This window comes from Toxorhynchites rutilus, chromosome 2 (genome assembly GCF_029784135.1).
Source record: "Toxorhynchites rutilus septentrionalis strain SRP chromosome 2, ASM2978413v1, whole genome shotgun sequence".
NCBI classification, from domain to species: domain Eukaryota; kingdom Metazoa; phylum Arthropoda; class Insecta; order Diptera; family Culicidae; genus Toxorhynchites; species Toxorhynchites rutilus.
The window spans coordinates 128,779,077-128,793,162 of NC_073745.1; the positions used below are offsets into that span (position 1 = coordinate 128,779,077).

General features: G+C 37.0%; 1 protein-coding gene across 2 annotated transcripts in view; it reads left to right on the top strand.

Annotated features, from left to right (window-relative positions):
* The window catches only part of LOC129765190 (uncharacterized), a 281,230-nt gene that overhangs the window by 193,347 nt on the left and 73,797 nt on the right, over positions 1-14,086 (top strand). For both annotated transcript variants that reach the window (XM_055765197.1, XM_055765198.1), the window contains exons 2-4: positions 11,293-11,489; positions 11,624-11,795; positions 11,939-12,044. In XM_055765197.1, the coding sequence (XP_055621172.1) occupies positions 11,293-11,489; positions 11,624-11,795; positions 11,939-12,044 (475 nt within the window). The remainder of the gene's footprint in view (positions 1-11,292; positions 11,490-11,623; positions 11,796-11,938; positions 12,045-14,086) is intronic.

Below are 14,086 nucleotides of genomic sequence, written 5' to 3' on the forward strand. Positions count from 1 at the left end.
TTCCATATATCAAATCATCTTTAACACAACTGCATTTTACACTTACACTCATGCTAAATTTTTCACAACACACGATCGGTCATGGATATGAAATTTCACGAAGCAACCAAAATTAAAGTTCCAAATTTAAATTTTATTTGCTGGAATTAATCGTATCAATCACCTTACTTGAAATATAAAAATGCCCTCGACTTGCATATACAGTAGAACCCCGATTATCCGCGAAATAATCGGGCCAGGTCATCGCGTATAACCAAAATCGCAGATAACGCAATATATGACTAAAATGAGGTACAAACACGAAAAAAAATATTTTAGCATGAAAACAATGTTTCATCAATACAGAAATTATTGAACTATCAATCTGTAAGGTCGTGTTCATCATTGATCAGATAATGTGAAAGCCAAGACCAAAACAAAAAAGCAAGTTTCTACCATTCACTGACAAATTTCGGGAAGGTTCATATAATTACTAGGGAATTCACCTTCGCGGATAATCGAGGTTCTACTGTATTTGTAATCCCTATTTCCCCCGGGCACCTTGGTTTTGATATATCTGTTAGGGAATACATTTCGGTAGGAACAAAAGGTCCCCCTTCTTTCACGTATTTGCAATGCCGATTTCCCCCAGACAGCTTGGTTTTGATGTCTCTGTTAGGAAACACATTTCGGTAGGAACAAGGGTTTCCCCTGCTTTCATGTATTTGCAATGCCGATTTCCCCCAGGCAGCTTGGTTTTGATGTCTCTGTTAGGGACCCGCCGCATGTGTCGTCAATTTCGACCAATCAGAAGTGGGTATTTCCGTTAGGATAGGGGTTGAGATTTTTCATTGATCGATAGTTAGTTTAATGACATATATTATTTTGTTCATTATAAAATATTGTTATGGAGTACCGAAATCTATTGACGCAAAAATCTCATCAATCCATCATGAAATGACTGAGCAATAAGCGTTTGAAATTGGACAATTTTCACGATGTGCTCGATTTTTCGATTTTCAATTTGTACCCCAATATGTTCCCGAGAGACGTAATCCTACGTCAAAAGTTACAGGAGGGTTGTGTCCGAGACACGACCACATAGTTGACGTAGGATTCCGTTAAACTATCTAGTGATTTTGGATATGTTTGAAGAATTACATCGTTAAACTCGTTGGTAAAGATTTGGTGGCCTTGAAAAAGGCAATTTTGTTTAGTTGTTGAGTATTGTTTGTTCACTCCACCAGTGTTCACCGAGTGATTATGACAGAAGTATGATAAACAGTCGTTGGGTGGTATCAGATAGAAGATGCCGAAGTGGAATGAGATATGATGAAAACCACCCTCTGTGATCCTAGATGAGATGCCTCCTGTTATGTATGGTTGAAATAAAGAAAAAAAACTCACCAATGTAATATAATATAATTACCAATACCGAACACAATTATCAACTTTTCTCATCAGTAAAAACATGTTATTTTAATATAGAGAAAACATGTTTGAAATGGAAAAGGTAATTTTGTTTTATATTTTTTGCTTTCTGTGTTTTTTCAACACAATGCGAACGTTATTTGGACTAACAACGCCTAATACTATATGTAGAGCATATGGGAAATCACTTTTCCGAGTATTTCTTAACTTTTCCATTTTTTTCTCGCCGCATGAACTTTCCTTGGGTGAAAAAAAACACAACAAAACAGACAGCTTAAGCCAAACGACCCGTTCCCGTTCCCGCTCGAGACACCTTGATTTTTATTTATGGAAATTGAAATAAATCGTTTCATATATCAAATCACTTTCAACACAACTGCTACCGTGTACAAGTTTTCAATTACACTTGTGCTAAATTTTTCACAATACACGATCGGACATTGATATGAAACTTCACTAGGCAACCATCATTAAAGTTCCAAATTTAAATATTATTTGCTAGAATTAATCGTATCACTCACCTTACTTGCAATATAAAAATGCCCCCGACTTGCATATATTTGCAATGCCGATTTTCCTCGGACACCTTGGTTTTGATGTCCCTGTTAGGGAACCCATTTCGGTGGGAACAAAAGTTCTCCCTACTTTCATGTATTTGTAATGTCGATTTCCCCCAGGCAGCTTGGTTTTGATGTCTCTGTTAGGGAACACATTTCGGTAGAAACAAAAGTTCCCCCTACTTTCATGTATTTGCAATGCCGATTTCCCCCAGGCTGCTTACTTTTGAAGTCTGTGTTAGGGAACCGCCGCATGTGTCGTCAATTTCGACCAATTAGAAGTGAATATTTCCGTTAGGACAGAGGCTGAGATTTTCCAATTGTTCGATAGTTAGTTTCATGACATATATTATTTTATTCAATATAAAAAATTGTTATGAAGTGCCGAAATTGAATGACGCAAAAATTTCATCAATCCATCATGAAATGACTGAGCAATAAGCGTTTGAAATTGGACAATTTTCACGATTTGCTCGATTTTCGATTTTCAATTTGTACCCCAATATGTTCCCGAAAGACGTAATCCTACGTCAAAACAGGTCGCGTTTTTATGAAATAAAGTTAACGTTAATAACTATTTTTACTGCGAACGGATTTTAACGGTTTGCATACCAATCGAATCTGAATTTCGTTAAGATTTGTTTGATATGTTATAAATTACAGTCCCATAGTCTGAATATGGTTTTAATTTATGAGAATTGGAAGCATTCCCATTTCCTCATACATTTGTTCTGTTCATTTGTGTGCTTTCCCGAACAGAGCTGTCAATAACGGGCAACTTATGCAGCCACAAGAATATAAACAACGAAGGGGATAGCAAAAAGAGAATATTTGCGAAGTAAACTCTATCCTTGCATAGTAAGTAAGGTGTCGCTAGCGTATAAGTATTGCATCTCCTCTGAGAAAAATTCTCAGAATCGTTCTGTGCTCAAAAAAACTACGGTTGCTTACCCTGCTCGTTTTGTGTTTTATGTTTCCCCTCGAGCTGTGAACTTAGAACTTGTTCATCTCTTGTACATGTGAATAGCACGCCTTCGATACTTTAAGTTGTCATTCGTATCTGCTCCCGTGTGCATCGGCTCTGTTCTGATGCAACATGCTCCTAGCTTTGTTGACGGTTTTGATCGAGAGTCGAGAAACGATTTTTCATAAACGGTCATTCTCGCGATGTTTCATTTTTATCGCTGCAACTGTGTGCATCTGTTAGACGCGCGTTTGATGATTGTTGAATAGTGATGCACGGAAGATGTCTCTCGTTAAATATTCAGTGCAATGCGTGCATTGATATGAACAAACAAATAGCGGCATATGACCAATTAGTGTATTGTTCTCGCAAAGGCAAGGAAAAATCTTTGCTTCTAGAAATGATTCTACAAAACCACCAAGCCATTAAACTTTTTCAGGGTCCCCGGAACTTTTTACTAGAGAGTTATTTATGAAATTTCGACGTATTCGCAATCAATATCCGAAATGATAAACCAACAAATTGAAAAAATTGCGTAGTCCTACGTCCCAAGCGGTCGTGTCTCGGAAACAACCCCTAGAGTTTTTTCGGGTTGGACATTTGTTGCACAGTCCGGAATAATAGGCATATCATTGTGCTTGGCCTGTCTCACAATGCACGATTGGATGCTTCGGAAAGACATAGTAAGCCCTCAATTAAGAACCGTCGAAGTGCACGAAGAACACTAAGTTAAGTGTCAGGCAAAGCCCGTACTATGTACTTCTCATATATCACGTAACGCAAAAAAGTATTTTGAAACATTTTTTATCTTCCTCCATAAAACGTATTTTTGAATTCCTTATGTATTAAGATTTGAACAAATAATACTTATCCGACTCTCCTTACCACTTTCTTCTCTAATGCAGAACATAACTTAAAAACATCCCCATTCTTACTTGGTATGAGTATTATGAACATTAAAAGTACATAACATTGAATTGAATCACTTCAAAACCACTAAATATTCCGCTGATTTCTCGTTTCCACACACTTTGAAGCGTTATATTCTGAACTGAACCTGTTATATTGGTTTAGTAGTGATCCAAATGATATGTTTAGGGTCTAAAAATCGAACCTCATACCAACAAATTGAATTTTGAGAAAAACAGTTTTTGTCGTTCTCTTGCAAGTGCGTCAAATGGACTTATGGAGTTTCTCAAACAAACGATTCAATTGATTTCATCTCTTGATGGAAGTAAATGGTTCCGTATTTTGAGATTCTGGCTTTTCTGAAATTATGAATACACCACGTTTCAGAACAGTCTACAAGATCTGCAAGACCTACACTGAAGCTCCAAACAAGATCAGTAGATCCTTTATAATCTTGTGGATCCAGACGTCATCTGCATGAAACCTCCGGTATCCAGATAAAAGGATTATGTTGACATTTTTAACTGAATGATCCTGACTATGAACAATTTATATAGAATAATCTGTCTCTATTAAATAAGTATTAACGGTCAAAAGCAGGCCGGAAGTGTTTTATCGTTTTTTTAATTTTAATTTAATTGAAAAACATATTCGGCGCTTACGTCAACCGTGCATATTTGGGCAGGGGAGCTCGTACGGTGAACTTCGCCAAAGCAGATTGGATTGGCTCTAGTCTTCAAACAGACCAACAATGTCCGAGAAATCGAATTTCGAGAGAAACGCTTCAAGTGAGTTGACGAGCCACCAAACAGCTATTTAGATTGAATACGGTCGTTAAGCAATATATCGGTAAGCACTACAATATCGTAACAAGAACCTCTCGTTTTTCTAGCACGTAGACCCCTAACGTTCAGGTAATGGTTCTTCAGTTGATATTCAACCAAGACCACATCATATGCGATGGAAGACTGTAGTGCATGATCCCTGCAAACCAGAAGCGCATGAGGGACACAAATATTGTTGCTCCTTGGGTGCTTGCCTAGAATAGCAGGCAAGGCCACTTCTCCTATTCCATACACCGCTCCGAGACGACTTAGACTGCTTCCATCCACATACGGCACGACTGTGATGTAACGGTTGTCCCACATTGGCATCAGGGAAAAAAACGCTGAAGAAAATCACTTAGTTGACCGATTTCAAGCTTTCAGACAATAAAATATAATTCATTAGTAAGCCAAATCATATCTTTCTCGGAAAACTGTGAGAGTTTTTGCTTCCTTACTTTCTCCGGAACATCAAATTTGTGCTGTGCGGTGAAGAGTAATAGCCCTGAGAGCTGCCGGAAGTCCGCCTCGACGTAAGTCTCATCCATCCATGATGAGAAAATGAGATTTCTTCAGCATCTGGCTGTACCATTCTCGGCTCCGTAAATTTCCCACCATTCGTCACGGTTTGGAGCCATCTGCACTTTGTACGTATGCAGTCCCTCCCGGTCCTTAGGTCTCTGAACGAACGACTTGGACGGATTCAACTTTTTGACAACATCTCTGACCGAAGCATTGGAATTCCGCTGAAAAGGTTTCAACGACACACTTGTGATCTTGATCCCTAATCAAAATTTCATTCTGACCGCATCTCTTTTTTCGTTCGACGCTCAGAGTTTCGTGGTAACGTTTAATCTTACGACTCACCGTTAACTGACGATTCCGAGTTGTTGAAACTCGATGAATGAGTTGAGGATTTTCCGAGTGCTTGCGCAAAATCAATTCCCGATGTTGCTTTTCGGGTGACGCCATTCTTTCCAATTTTCGAAAAACTGACAGCGATAAAAATACACTCTAAACTACTCCTACCCAAATTTTTCAAGAGAAAATACCCAGTGGGTAATTTTCTACAACGTTTTTTTTTCGTGATGCAATTTGTTGTGGGACATTTTTATGGATTAGATTTAGATTTTTCCAGAGGAAGAATGTCTCGTCTCTTTTCTGGAACACTGGGCCGAGACGTCTATGGTGACGATGAGTTCCAGAGAACACGACTGTGTCGAAGAAAGGGTGGCCATCCAATATCTTTTCTAACATCTCAGTGTTGAGCCAATTGTCCTGATGTCGAGGGTATTAAAAATCTTGTTCATTTTTACCTTATACGCATGATTTGTATCATATTTTCAGAAGTAACATTTATATTTAATACACGCTATTGATTTTGTATCGTGACAATGTTCTGTAAACCCAGAGGCTTAAAACCTGAAATATTTGCGGATTTATATCATTTGATTTTCAAACAATAAATGAAATTATTAATGTCTTCTCAAAAATTGGTATACATCGAAAAGCAGCAGTATACTTTTCCATGAAAAGCGTTGTCTATTTCTATGTCTGCTTAACCCATTAACGATTAAGCTGTTAATTTTTTTTTAGGAAAGCCATTGCACAATGCACTATGGTCCAGGAGGTGCATTTAAGTGGAAATTAGCATTTAGAGCTCGACAGTGATTCTCTAGACAAAAACTGTCTTGGACAAAGTTGTTACATATAATAGAGCGCTCATTTTTATGTTATCAAAAATAGGGTGACCAAAATTGTCGATGAAATGAAAAATCTAACTTTCTTATCTTTATAGATAGAGGTAAACATAGTTCGACAATATTGTAGCCCTGGTTATTTTAAGTAACTTTGTGGAACAATATTTCTTTCTATCTCTTCAAATAACCGATATAGCGCTTTTTCTCTAGGTTGAGTTAGGGTTACCATAAAAAAGGTTTTTTTGCTCTAACTTTTATATGTAAAATTCTACATCAAAACTGTCTTCGAATGACTTTCAGAGCTTTCCAATCCACGCATTTTACGGTGCATAACTTGTATGTATCTTAATTCTACTCAAAGTTATTGATGTTTTTTCCCCGAAAACACGACCTTTTCATTTGCTAGTCGTTCTTTTTGGGGCAAACATAATAAAAAATTATTGATGGCATTTTAAAGAGCACATTTGATTCTACATAAGGTGTAACTTCCAAAAGAGTGTTATTTTTTGTATTTGAGTAAATTAAATTTGAAATTATGTGTTTTTGCATATAAATGAACAAGTTGCAATTTTTAAATGCATATAGTTAGCGTAAACTTTAAAGCAGCATCACTTCAGTTCAGTCTTATAGCCACTCAACATGGAGGTTCAAAAAAGACACATTTTTGTTTTTGTTTTCGGTGGATGAAATATAGAAGACGTTATACAATTAAAATTTTGAAAGAATTTTTTGAATTTGAAAGAACATATTTCACTCTATATAATATGTGATTTTCAAAACTATGTTATTTTTTGTGTTTGAGTAAATTAAAATTGAAATCATAAATTTTTGGATGAAAACCCATCAATAACTTTGAGCAGGGTTAAGATATTGACATGTTCTGCATCGCAAAATATTGGTATTGATAAGCTTTAAAAGTCGTACGAAGACCATTTTGATGTAGAATTTCAAATATAAAAGTTAGAGTAAAAAACCGTTTTTTCATAGTTACCCTAATGCAACTCAGATAGAAGGCGCTTTGTGGGAGATATTTATTGTTAAGACAAAAACTGTCTTAGACAAAGTTGTTACATATGATAGAACGCTCATTTTTATGTTATTGAAACTAGGGTGACCAAAATTATCTATGAAATGAAAAATCTAACTTTCTTATCTTTATAGATAGAGATAAACACAGTTCAACAATGTTGTAGCCCCAGTTATTTTAAACAACTTTGTAGAACAAAGCTTTTTTCTATCTTTCAAAATAATCGATTTGACGCTTTTTTCTAAGTTGCATTAGGGTGACCATGAAAAAACGTGTTTTTTCTGCTTTAACTTTTATATTTCAAATTCTACATCAAAACTGTCTTCGTACGACTTTTGGAGCTTATCAATACCAGCATTTTGCGATGCAGAACATATCTATATATTAATCCTACTCAAAGGTATTGATGGTTTTTTACCCAAAAACTGAGTATTTTAATTTAAATTTACTCAAACACAAAATATAACATAGTTTTGAAAATCACACATCATGTAGAGTGAAATATGCTCTTTCAAATGCCGCCAATAAACTTTGTTTACGTTTGCCCCACAAAGAATGACAAACAAATGAAAAGAGCGTGTTTTTTCGGAAGACATATCAATAACTTTGAGTAAAGTTGAGATATTGACAAGTTCTGCATCGAAAAATGTTTGTATTAGTAAGCTCTAAAAGTCTTTCGAAGACAGTTTGCATGTAAAATTTGAAACATAAAAGTTAGAGTAGAAAAACAGTTTTTTTCATGGTGACCCTAACGTAACTTAGAAAAAAGGCGTTATACAGGTTGTTTCAAGAGATAGAGAAAAAACATTGTTCTACAAAGATTTCTCAAATAATTGGAGCTGCAACATTGTCGAACTATGTTTACCTCTATCTATAAAGATGAGAAAGTTAGATTTTTTATTTTATCGAAAATTTTGGTCACCCTATTTTTGATAACATAAGAGCGAGCGCTCTATCATGAGTAACAACTTTGTTCAAGACAGTTTTTGTCTAGAGAATTACTGTCGAGCTCTGAATGCTAATTTCAACTTTAATGCATCTCCTGGCCCATTATGCATTGGTAAAATTTTGATTATTGGCGTTAAACAAACCCCGATGTTTAATAATTATGTTTCTCCAATCTCTTATTCTCCGGGAATGACGCTTTCATCACAATGTGTGCTCAATATCAAAGTAATACTGTAGAAAAGTTTATATATTTTTGTATTTTATTTGGTTTTGTTGTTCGTCAGGTTATGTTAAACCGAATTTATTGTCAAATAAGGTTACACAAAATTAAATGGAATTGATGATAAGTGTGATTGAGCGATCATTCGAAAATTAAAAATCGAAAATCGAGCACATCGTGAAAATTGACGCATTCATTTCATGATAGATTGATAACATTTTTGCGTCAATCGATTTCGGCACTCCATAACAATTTTTTGAATTGAAGAAAAAAATATATATAATGTAACTAACTATCGAACAATTGAAAAATCTCAACCCCTATCCCAACGGAAGTACCCTCTTCTGATTGGTCGAAATTGACGACACATGTAGCAGTTCCCTAACAGAGACATCGAAACCAAGCTGTCTGGGGGAAATCGACATTGCAAATATATGCAAGTCGGGGGCATTTTTTTATTGCAAGTAAAGTGTGTGATACTATTTAATTCTAGCAAATGAAATTTAAATTTGGAACGTTAATGTTGGTTGCTCCGTGAAGTTTGTTTTATTTTTTTTATCTCTTTTGTTTATTTTAGACTCATTAGCATTTTAGCTGTAACAGAGCCGAATTTTAATCGTGTACATGTCACATATTTATCATATCTATAATTAGCACATTACACAGTTGCCATTTTTCGGCGTTAGAGTATTCCCTTCTATACCAAATGGTACATATTTACACAGTAGCCATTTAGGCGAAAGAGTTTTCTATCTGTTCATCCATTATCCACAGTTAAGACTGGACAGTGGAGACAGTCGTTGATCCATTGTTGAGTTATTTATAGAACAGCAGCCCGATATTTCTGCAGAGCAGAGTAGTTGTATGGATGAATCGATCTTATTTCGACCGTGGACGTAGTTATTCTGTAACAACACAAAGATGGTCAATGGGGGCCCTGAGTTTTGAACTCACGATCGATCGCTTACTAAGCGAACGCGCAACCAATGTGGCTACGGAGACCCCCTTGAAGTTTGTTTGTATAGTGAAAAATTTAGCACAAGTGTAAGTGTGAAATTGTTTATGATAGCAGTTGTGCTAAAAATGTTTTGATATATGAAACGATTTATTTCAACGGCGAGAAAAATTGGAAAAGTGAAGAAATATTAGAAAAAGTGATTTCCCATATGCTCTACATATAGTTTTAGGTGTTATTAGTCCAATTAAAATCCGCAAAATATAAAAGAAAATTGCCTTTTCCATTTCAAATTTGTTTTCTTTATATTAAAGTAACAAGTTTTAACTGATGAGGAAAATTGATAATTGTGTTCGGTATTGGTAATTATTTTATATTACCAGCCTTCTATCATCATCATTCGGTAAAGACTGGTCGATTATGAACAAACAATACCGAACAACCAAACAAAACGGCTCTTTTCAGGGCCACCAAATCCTTATGTAATGTAATGTAATTTTTCAAACATATCCAAAATCAACAGATAGCCAAACGGAATCCTACGTCAACTATGCGGTCGTATCTCGGACACAACCCTCCTGTGACTTTTTCAATAACCACGGCCTTGCAAACAGATTTTTCCCTAAATTTGCACATAGTGATGCTAAAAACTTTGTTTCACATGATTAAACGGTTACTGGAGAATACTATCTCAGATTGTTGAAGCAGGATATGCCACATTCGACTCGAATGTTACAATCCAGAAAACTGTGCTCTTCTACACGATAATGAGTCATAAGTAAGCCACCCTGTAGAGCTATATAGCTTGATAACTCGCATATGAATCGCAATTAAATCGACGAATGATGATGCGAGAAAGAACAAATTTGGATAATAGGTTATCAAACGTTAAAATGTCTAGCTGAAAAGCTCATTTTCAAAACCTGACATGTGTAACTTAATTGGCACGCTATGTATATGAAATGTATCGCTATCCTCTGTGTATATTTTGTCCTTCTAAAATCCCATTCAAACAATCTGAAGAGTGTACTAAAGAAAAGTATTTCCACACAAATCACGGAAATTCACAGAGCGTGCGTAAATCACAAAAAGTTGCCCTAGCTGGAATGTATGACCAAAATAAATTTATATTTTTGCGGATGGTTTATCGCTTGGATGACAAATGTTTGTATTTTTTCGTGCGTGCTCTAAGCCAACCAAATTGAGTTGGAAAAACACTTCCCACTGCGGAAATACACGTTACAAAGTAACACAGAAACACGCCTCCACAGACACCGAATAATAGCATACCACCCCCCTCGAAAAAAATGACACCATAAAATGTGCAATAATTCACTACGCGCTCGAATAATATTGATAGCTATGATCTATGAATCATTTCATAGCGTGAGCCCAAACATTGAGAAACTGTCAACCAAATGGCGTGACAAGAATTGAAATCGTTTTCCCTTTTGCGTTGATTTACTTAGTTTCGCCTTCGGTTTTATTTCATTTTGGCATGATAACGACAAGAAAAATCGAATTGTTGCTCGGAAAATCCAATTCCCAATGAATGGTCGCCGGAAAAGTAGACACAAAAAATAAACACGAACGAGTAATGAGCGCTACGGTCGAATGAAACAATTTGTCAAATAGATGATCCAATGGAAATTGACGATTTGATTTGGCACTGAGCGAAAACGATTTGTCGTCACTTTTTTTTCCTGTTCTATCATTTGTCATAACAGCGATTCAAAGTTTTAAACTCTTTATCTTTTTTTCTTTGGCTTCCGTTTCAGTTTGCGCGTCAGTAAAGATTACCAGTCTGAAAGTGCCATCAACCTACCTGTTAGATAAAAATTCGAAAAACCCCGATCCGCTAATATTGGATTGCGAGTACGAGGTGGACGAAAGTGAGAAGGGGTTCGTGCTGAAATGGTTCCTCGACGGACAACCGGTGTACCAGTGGATACCTACGAAAAATCCATTTCCATTTGTAAGTATCACTGTAATTATTTCAATTATATTCACTTAAATAGTGAAAATCGAATAAAAGTTTTCACATTTGTCTCGCACATCATCAGTATCGCAACGTAATAACGTACGAATACCCATCCCTTCTGATTTCAGCAATCATTCAAGAACCGTGTCGACACCAGTTATGTCGTGTCGCAGGAGCGGTTACATAAGCACAGGGCGATGGCCATCATCAAACCTTTAGCGAACTTCACCGGTGAATATGCTTGCATGGTTCAGACTTTCGCCTCGATTGATCGAAAGTCAGCGAAGCTGAAAATCATCGGTAAGCATATGCCCCTAGACCCTAGAATTTGGTTTTGGAAAACAGAACCACACCAGAAGCCACCACATTCTGCCGGTCGTTATGCCTCTAGAAGAAGAACCGTTCGTTCCGTTAATCCGCTTCATTTCTAATTGATTTCACAGTCCAAGAGTCGAAGTTTGATCTCAACTACTACCTGAACGGGGACGGCTACATCACGGTTGATTGCCACGCACGGGACATTTCGCCGCTTCCAGAGCTGCAGATTCGGTAAGTGTTGAGCTCATACCCAGCTCCATTCACATTCTCGAGGGTAGTGTTCCTCCTGTTTCTGTCTTCGACCGACCTCGGGTAGTGTGCGGCGTCGGTCAAACCTGTATGTAAATTGGAACCGACAAAGTTCAACCAACCGGAAGCGGGAACCTGTTTGGGAAAACGGGCGCAGCAAATTTGATGTCGTGATCCATTATGCACGGATCCATGTACGGGTTGACATTGATGGATAGCCCAACTTGATTCGGGTGATGGGCCGGGAAAATGTAATTTCGAAAAATTCCAATTTCGCGTATGATGTATGACGGAGCCAATTTTTAACGGTCGTATATTAGTCATGCTTATGACTAGTTAGCAGGCGGAATGAAAATTGACATCAGGTCATGAACACTGGTTGCACTTTTTTGTTGTTGCTGCTGTTGATGCGAACGATAAAGTTTGTGAATGCGATGTGTCGCAGCCACATTTGTCAAAGAATGTTCATACTTTGAAATATATTCGCATGCATCACAAAAATCCATTCATGAGACACGTCAAAATAAAACTATATATTATTTCCATAAACTGGTGTTCAACTCAATTGTTTTGGGCTCTCCCAACCAAATGAATTCTGAATTACATTGAGCGGAAAGCAATAACTACACCTAGCTCCCATAGCTCTGTTACCAAGAAATTTGAAATAAAATAAATATTACCTTGATAAAAAAGTTCCCGGAATTTGTTCAGGAAATGAAAAATACAAGTTTATAGGGGAATTAGGGGCATAATGAGCACCCTAACTTAACTGCTGATTTAAGCATTAAAAATGAATGAAATTTCGAGGTGTTTTTAGCGCAAAACTCTAATTAACTATTGATAATTAAAGATACACGGTTTACAAATAGGAAAATAGTTATATGAGTGTGGAAATTGCTCTTTTAGTTCATGCATCAAAAACAAGGGTATCGAATTCTCTACGGAGAAAACCGAAATGGTCGTTTTTTCTAGGAAGCACGAACCCGCCCAATTCCAGCTTCACCTATCCGGCAAAACGATCAAGCACTCGATGTTTTTCAAATACCTTGGAGTATATTTTGACTCTAAATGTACCTGGGGAATACACATTGCGTATTTGAAACAGAAATGCCAGCAAAGAATCAATTTTCTCCAAACAATAACCGGAACATGGTGGGGTGCCCATCCAGAAGACCTCATTCAGTTATACAAAACAACGATATTATTAGTGTTAGAATATGGCAGTTTTTGCTTCCGATCAGCTGCCAGGATTCATATTCTCAAGCTGGAGAGAATACAATATCGTTGCTTGCGTATAGCAATGGGGTGTTTGCATTCGACACATACGATGAGTCTCGAAGTTTTGGCAGGAGTACCCCCGCTTACTCTTCGGTTCACAGAATTATCCTACAGATTTCTCATCCGTTGCAAGATCATGAATCCATTGGTAATTGATAACTTCGAAAATCTACTCGAACTGACTCCTCAGTCAAGTTTTATGTCTTTATACCATGAGTACCTTGCCCACGACGTGCACCCTTCACCAGGCATCTCCAACCAAGTTTGCTTCCCATACTTTTGCAATTCCTCTGTCATTTTTGATCTGTCCATGCGACAAAAAATCCATGGAATCCCAGATCACCTACGCTCCGATTCTATTCCGCCGATATTTTCGGCAGAATATGGGAAAGTTAGATCTGATTAAATGTTCTTTACTGACGGTTCATTCATAAACGGGTCCACTGGCTTTGGCATCTTCAATGAAAATTCCGGTGCCTCTTTCAAACTCAAAGATCCTTGTTCCGTGTATGTTGCTGAACTGGTTGCGACATACTACGCACTGGGGATCATTGAAACATTGCCCACTATTTTATTTTTTCAGGCAGTCTCAGCTCATTAGAGGCAATCCGCTCAATGAAGGTTGATAAACGCTCATCTTATTTCCTAACAAGAATAAGACAACTATTGAGTGTTTTGGTCGAAAAATTATTCAAGATTACCTTAGCATGGGTTCCCTCTCATTGCTCGATTCCGGGGAATGAGAA